We start from the raw sequence: 7,814 nt of genomic DNA, 5'->3' as shown, positions 1-7,814 counted from the left end.
CATTGTTACATAAAAAATAAGTGTTCTTTACTGTCTTCTTTCTTTTTTTTGTTAAAATATACTTTAGAATTGCTTTCATTTTCCCCTTACGTATTCGATTAGAAAATAGTAGTTTATTGAATGCCATAGAATACTTTGATGCATGTTTTATAGAATCAAAGGAATATTATTCAAAAATAATTCCCACATTTTTCCAAAGCCTGTTTAGATTTAAAAATAAATAAAAAAGAAAAATGCATATACTAATAAAGCAGCTTTGTGTTTCTGGGCATTTGGCAGCAAGTCTGTTATAGTACCTCTCAGACATCTCTTGGTATCAGTTAAAATTGCCAGAGTAATTGATCATTATAAAAGAAAAGATTGTACAGTATTATTACAATCCACCAAATATAGCCAATGCATGAAATATTTTACACATTATATATCCCTTAAAAAGAATCAGTATACTTTAGCCTGTTTTTTGAAAAAAGTTAGCTTCTGAAGTAATATATCTTAAACACAGTGGTATCTGTCACTTCTACTGTCTAACTGATTTTTTTTTTTTCTGAATAAAAGCTTGTTTGAATAGGTCTACTAGCTCAGTGATGGAACTACAGTGATATTTAACTAAATTTCTTATATGTCTCCATTACTGTTGCTGCAATTACTGTAATCACATACCACTGAAGTGCTAAATATTGGTAACTCAGATATGTGGACTTTGGTTATGCTTGATAGAATACTGGCATATCAAATATATGTACCACTTCCTAAAGGCTATGTTACAATCATGATGCCTAGTAATAAATAATAATAACAACAATCTCAGATTCAAAGTGCTGACTCACTTGAGGCACTAATACAATAAATCAATCAATTAAAAGACTTATTTGTAATGTTCAAAACTGATAGAGCAGATCCTGGGCTGCCGAGTTACATGGGCAGCACAGAGCACTCTCAACCTCTCCGTCCAACCTGGGGATTCCTGTGGTCCCAGAAGACACTGGAATGTCACATCTGATGTGGAACGCTTCAAGACATACCAAGTCTTCAGACGTGAAATATTAAAAGTTCTCTAAAGCCTCCAAAGGCTCTCTTAAACCCCGTCAAGCTTACTCCATTCGCTCAGGGACAAGGCTTTGCCGTGTGTTGTACTTGGCTGCAGACCAGGGAAGAGCCTTTCATGAAAGTCCACAGTGAAATGCATTGCATTAACGCAGCTCTCACACCCTGGGGACACTGTCACCACTGTCAGCATGGGAGGGAAAAGGCAGCTATCCAGCAGCAGCAGTCACCTGTCTCACTTGAAGGGGAATGCTTTTCATGTTGTTAGTTTGTTCTGTGCAAGCAGTAATCGTTTTCGGTGTCGAGAGAGCTGTTGTACCCCGATGATGGATAGAGGTCCCTCTTAAGTATCCTATTGACGATGTTGATCAGAACTTTTTGTACTGTTGACGTAAAAGTGAGTAAACAAATGGATCTGATGCAGCCTTACTGTAGGTGAGGCACTTGCTTATAATTCCCCAGTAGTAATTTATGGTAACAAAAGGAAGGAGCTCTATCAACCTGTTAAACATTAAAGAGAGATGGAAACACTTGAGTCTTATATTCACACTGAGCCCAGTGCTCAGCTCATTCTTCATGAAACATTAAAGTAATGCTTATTTTCTTACAGTACATGGTCCCTGCAGGAGAAGGTCCCTGTACTTACTCCTTGGATTCAATAAAGTCAAAGGGAACTTTCCTAGCAAGGACACTGGGAGACAAGAACCATTCCCTCTATGGAAAGAGAGAAAAAGCGTGTTTTCAATGTTAATGCTCCCATGCATTGGAGATAAGAAAGTGCTGATCTTTATTGCTCACTTTCCGAATTTAGAGAATTGTGCTGGTAAGTGGTCAAAACCCTGGTGACATAACTGATTACCCCTCTCCCATGGCAAGCCTGATATAGACACATGTGACTTGGGGCTTCCTGGCTTATTGAACGGAGTTGCCTTAGTACAGCTGTCTAGTGACACTTGAGACATTTGAGCATAACCCCCTTGGCATCAGGCTGTTGCTCCTGGAAGTTGTGGGTCTCCTCTAGGTCCTGTGTCATATCTGCCAACCTATGTAGAGGTTTTGCATGAAGAACAACATGCCAATATCTCAGAGAGATTTGGATGGCCCCTGTGATCCCACAGTATGCTTAGGAGCACAACTGCATCTACTTACCTGTGAAAGTTTCTGCATGCACTTGGCTGACCGTTAGTTTGACCAAAGAAAACAAGGAGACAACACTTTTATCATCATTATATGATCAGTCAGCTGTCTCCAGACCTGGGTCTCCTGGTCTGTGCTTCACGGATGATTAGTGGCCTCAGCACCTCAGTTGAGATGGGCGTATTAATCATGGGGGGAGAGACGGCAACTAAGTTAAGCAATTTTTCCACAGAAGTGAGAGCAAACCCTCAGACTGTTCCAGAAAATGTCTGGCATACAGCTTATCTGCAGTGGTCAAATTCTCCAGGAAGGTGGAAAGAACAGAGTGAGAACTTTTTATTATCTGTATATCTTTTGTGAAACCTTTTGCAGGAGCAAGAATATACTATTTTGCTATATTCATTCCAGAATTAAAAAAACAAAACAAAACAAAAAGCTACCATGAGATAAACCAGCCCTTTTCTGTATGCTAAAACATCACTGTTTGAAGATATAAGATCAGAAGCTTTCTCAATGCTTGAAGAACCTTCCGGCCTCTTTCCAAAGTGCAGAGCTCCCAACTCGCAGGGCGTTGACTTTTGAAGCTGTTCTGATCCTTCCGCATAGACAAGCTGACTTACCACCACTAGGACTGAACATTGCCACAAGTGGTTGAACTCTGACAGGAAAATTTCTCATGCATGCGTGAAAGTGAAATCATTCATATGGCAAGTGCATTTAAAACCCAGATGACTCGTTTGAAGCTGCTTGGAAAAAATTCCAGTGAATTCAAAACAAAGAGAACAGGAAGACACAAAATGTGAGAAATAAATAAACGTACAATAAACAACACTTGCTGCATGGTTGTTTAGGTTTATCCCATACTGTATATCTTCCTAATACAAGAAATATACATTTCATATTTACACAATTGATGTTTTTATAAAGACACTACATAAGAAGAGTAAGCTATCTTTCAGTCATGAAAATAGATGTATTACTATGTGGTCCCTTTAATGTATTATGGGCCCAAACATAATTGCACTGAAGCCAACAGAAGAAAAATTACACAGATTTTATTAAGATAAAGGGCCTGGCCAAATCAAGTCAGCCTTAGAAATATCCATCTGAATGCATCTTAGTATCATTTTCTTGTTTCCAGTGCTGTTACAAAAAAGATGAAATTCATCTGTCGGCTCTTAGTGAACAGACGAATATATTGCTAATGATCATAATCTCATTCACATTTCTGCAATGAGGAGCAAATACTGAGCTCACAACGCAACCTGAGTCACCAGGCCAAAGAGCAAGAAAACAGAAGATATCTTTCACATTGCCTCCGTAGAGATTGCTTGAGTGCCACCCCCCTAAAAAACAGAATGAGGGAAGAATGGAGAAACAAGCATGGCAGCAAGTCCTCCACCACCAGCTTTTATCTAGTGCTGCCTGGACACTGTCTTGCCTTTTGGGCAAAGAGCTTTTGAGGATATCCTCCCTAAATACTTCCCATTTTGCTGTCACTGAACTAACTCGGTCCTCATGACTGAGACAACTTGTTCCTTGAAACATTTACATAAACCAACCCTCAGTCTTCTCCGTAGTGACACATGAGGTACCAGTTTGTCACACATAGAAAACGCACCACCTCACATTTGCTAAATGCAAGGTCTGAAGAAGGAAGTCACTTTTATTTTAGAAATTTATGAGAAATATCTCCACCCTGAAAAATGGGGGCAATGTTGAAAATTGCTGAAGTTGGTAATGTTCAGATGGAAAGAAGATGGCAAAAGCCACTTTGCTCAATATAATTATATCCTGATTATGGCAAAAGTGAATAGAAAATGACTCAGAATGTACTGAACAGTGATCAATTAACCTTTTAACTCTGTGATGTAATGTTAATATTTGTAATAATCCTTTCAACTGCAGGAAAAAAAAAAAAAAAAAAGCAGTTATCCAGGCAATCGGTCAGGACTCCCTTTCAGCATATAAGTGGGAACTGAAAAAAATGTCACCCTAAAGGTTAAAAAACATTGTCATTTTTGTGCACTGGCCTAAATCTGTCCCCTTACCCATGTAAGAAAAAGGCAAAGATGGTGATCATAAATGGCATATATATATGTGACCAGTGCACTAAAGCTGGAGGATTTTTATAAGCTGGTGTGGGTGCAGACCCTGGCAGCTTGGTATCAACCTTGAGGGAGCCCTCACCAGGGTGGTTTTGCAGACTAATGCACCTTCCTCAACAGAAGTCAGTACTCTTCAAGGGTGTCTTGAACACACTGTGAAGTGGGAAACATTTAAAAAAATCATTGTGAATGTTGTAGCCCATTTTAGTTTAGAGATGAAAGGCTAAATCCTGAGGTGCTGCAATTCAGTATAGTTACATTGGCTTCCAGCTCTCTGATTTATGCAAGATTTAAAAATAATAACCATATGTTGTATAAAGACTACACAAGTATGGAACGAGAATGATGCAGAAGTACTTAAAAAGGTGCAAACCACTGGGACGGATGCCAATGATTCTGGCCAGTTCAGGAGCATAGTGTTTCCTATACATTTTAGAAGTCTAATTATTTGTTTTCCTGGGAGATAACACTTACACCTCATCACAGGGGCCATGCTGCACCATTAGCAATATATTTACAGCCATTAATGTTTCCAGACACAAAGCTTATCTGACAAATTATCAGCCAGGATAAATTTAAATTATGTCACCTCAGCTTCCAATAGCAGCATGCTTGGCCTTATGCCTTAAAAAAACAAACAAACAAACAAACAAACAAACAAACAAACAAACAAACAAACCCAAAAAACAACAACAACAAAAAAACCGAGTTAATCAGGAAAAGCTGTCTGCTTTCCTCTCTGTTGCTCGGGTTGTGCTAATAAGGAAGGGTGGCGAGTCTTTTAAACTGCCTTCATCTCCCACTAGCGTGTAATTAATTCCTGGTATTTGTCCTAAAAGCCTCTTGCTCTTGGCAGAGGTGCCCAGACCTGGCTGCAATGAGGGAAGGAGAGCCAGAGGCTGCTGAGGCTTCACCCAGCAGGCTGGGCACGCAGGCAGGACCGGTGCGAGTGTATGTGTATGTGTGTGTGTGCTCTGCCCCTCAGAACCGGCCCCGGGTTTCCCTCAGGCTCTGACATCCCCAAACCAGCTGTAGTCCCTGCCGGGCACCTGCACATCAGAGGCCACACCAGTTCCAGAATGTCCCCCACCCCAACAGGCAATACTAACCTGGTGATAATGTAAGGACCGAAACAGATCACAAATGACCCTATAAAAATACTGATTTTCTTGGTAGCCCGCTGCCTCCTCCGTTTTTGCTCGTTAAGACAGCGCTGCTTCACACTGCAAAGGGAAAAGAGCAGGCGGTGGGTTAAGGCAAGAAGCAAGATGTGAGCCCAGGGGAGAGGGGAAGGACTCGCTCCTGGTCCGAGAGCCCCTGCCCCGGGGGAGGGGAGGGCAGGGCAGCCCCCGGGGGAGGGGAGGGCAGGGCAGCCCCCGGGGGAGGGCAGCTCCCTGAAAGTGGGCAGCCCCCCGGGAGGAGGGCAGAGCAGCCCCCGGGAAGGGCAGGGCAGCCCGGACCCCAGGAGGAGGGCAGCCCCGGGGGAGGGGAGGCCAGCCCTGGCCCCGCCGAGCCTGAGGACGATCGCACTCGCCAAAGCTCCGTCTTAAAGGGAGCTCGGGCAAGTGGGAGCACTCGGCAAGCGGGGCTACCATTTAAACCAAGCAGGCTACAAATACACAAGCCACCGTCTTCTGGCACTATAAGCAGCGCCTGAAACTAGAGGCAGAAGCGTTCGCCATGTGCCCGGGGCAGGCGGGAGGGCAGGGAAGGCTGCTGGGGAGGCAGGACATCCCCTCCGCCCGGGGTGCCTGCCGCAAGTGCCCCGGGGCTGTGAATACGAACACACACACATTACCTGGGGTGGATATCCACCAGCAAAACCAGAGTCTGCATGGTAATAATGTCTATCCGCTTGCAGTGGAACCGGGCAACTTTCAACACCTTTAAATAGGTGAAACACAAAATCACCAGCGACAGCATGAAACTGGTGGAGTGAAAGACGATGGTGAACACTGTAAACCTTCTCCTCTCTGTCTCTTCCTTCAGGTGCAAGGTGCAAGAGGCATAAACGCTGCTGTAATCTACCCACGAGTAAAACAAGGATACCAAGGGGAACGTGAGGGAGTGGAGCCACGAGTAGCCCATCAGTATCACAGCATCCTTATACCGCATCTTGCTGGTGTAGCTTAAGGGGAACACCACGGCAATCCATTTGTCGATGCTGAGCGCTGCCATGCTCAGCATCGTGTTGGAAGTCAGGAAAGTTTCGAGGAAACCCACCGCTTTGCAGACGCAGCCCCCGAGGGGTTGCTGGTTCCTCAGGATCCCCAGCAGGGTAAAAGGCATGTTCAGGACGGTGAGGAGCAGGTTGCAAAAGGATAAGTTCACCAGGAAAACCCCGGCCACCTGCTTGCGGATCTCCGTACTGTAGACGAAGCATAGCAGCACCAGCAGGTTGGAGAGCAGAGAGACAACCAGCACCAGGACGAGGAGCAACGCCACCAGCACGCCTGCCAAGTCCATCTCTCAGCGGGTCGCCTGGAGCGGGCGAGGGCAGGAGGAAGGGGGCATCCGAGCCGGCACCGCAGCCTCGCCTGCCGCTGCCCGCGGCCGCCCGCGCATGTTGCCGGCGGCGCGGGCCGGGGTGCAGGGGCCGGGGGAGCGAGGAGCAGAACTGGGGGCAGCGGGGGGTAAGGAGAAGGAGCAGCGGGAGGGGAGTAGGGCCGAAGGTGCTGAGAGCGGGGCGAGGGGGAGCGGGGCTGGGCGGGCGTCCGGGGCAGAAGGGAGGAGAGCGGCGGGGGAGCGGGACCCCGATGGCGGTGCCAGGCAGCGGCGGAGCGAGGTCCGGGAGGATTGGGGTCGGAGCCGAGGGTAGGGGCGCCGGGGCACTCCGGAGATAGAGGGCAGGTCGGGACACCCGCGGATGGGTGCCGCAGCTAGAGGGTCTGGGGAGCCGGGGCCGGGGCAGTGGGGCTGGGAGCAGCGGAGCCGGGGGCGGCGGGGCCGGGGGCAGCGGGGGCAGGGGGAGCCGGGGGTAGGGGGAGCCGGAGCCGGGGGTAGGGGGGAGCCGGGGCAAGGGGAACCGGGGCAGGGGGTAGCGGGGAGCCGGGGGTAGGGGGAGCCGGGGCCGGGGGAACCGGGGCAGGGGGTAGCGGGGAGCCGGGGGTAGGGGGAGCCGGGGCCGGGGGTAGGGGGAGCCGGGCGGGGGGAGCCGGGCGGGGGGGGGTAGGGGGGAGCCGGGGCCGGCCGCCCGAGCCGGGGCGCGGAGCTCGCTGCGCGCTGTCCGCGGTGCTGAAGCGGGAGCTGCCCCGACGGCCGCCGTGCGCGGTGCCCCCCGCGCCGCCGCCGCCCTCGCCACGGCCCACGGCCCGCAGCCGCCGCCGCTCCCCCTCCGCCGGGCGCACGGCCTCCGTCAGGCACTGAGCATCTTCCCCCGGCGCCCAGCCCCTGAAATACTCCAGCCGCGGAGCCTCCCGCGGCGACTCATGCGCAGACGAGCGGCTGCGAGGCAGAGGCTCAGCCAGGGATCGCGGAGTCGCTCTGATCCGCTCCCGGACCGCAGGCGGGAGCAACAGGAAGCCC

At 48.6% G+C, this 7,814-nt stretch overlaps 1 protein-coding gene across 2 annotated transcripts; it reads right to left on the bottom strand.

The window, feature by feature from the left end:
- Positions 1-1,311: 1,311 nt before the first annotated feature.
- GPR78 (G protein-coupled receptor 78) lies at positions 1,312-7,226 on the bottom strand. 2 transcript variants are annotated; one of them, XM_042808446.1, is made up of 3 exons: positions 6,088-7,226; positions 5,399-5,512; positions 1,312-1,545 (listed from the first exon to the last, which is right to left on the bottom strand). In XM_042808446.1, the coding sequence occupies exons 1-3, from the start codon at positions 6,753-6,755 to the stop codon at positions 1,413-1,415; spliced, it is 915 nt and encodes a 304-aa protein (XP_042664380.1). In that variant the 5' UTR covers positions 6,756-7,226; the 3' UTR covers positions 1,312-1,412. The 2 variants fall into 2 exon arrangements, with proteins under 2 accessions (XP_042664380.1, XP_042664379.1); XM_042808445.1 differs by lacking the exon at positions 1,312-1,545 and having other exon boundaries at positions 5,169-5,512.
- Between the last annotated feature and the right edge of the window lie 588 nt (positions 7,227-7,814).

This window comes from Tyto alba, unplaced genomic scaffold, assembly GCF_018691265.1.
Source record: "Tyto alba isolate M040663 unplaced genomic scaffold, T.alba_DEE_v4.0 Super-Scaffold_6, whole genome shotgun sequence".
In the NCBI taxonomy this organism is placed as follows: domain Eukaryota; kingdom Metazoa; phylum Chordata; class Aves; order Strigiformes; family Tytonidae; genus Tyto; species Tyto alba.
The sequence above is the reverse complement of the archived record's forward strand: the minus strand, read 5'-3'. Positions and strand labels throughout refer to the sequence as shown.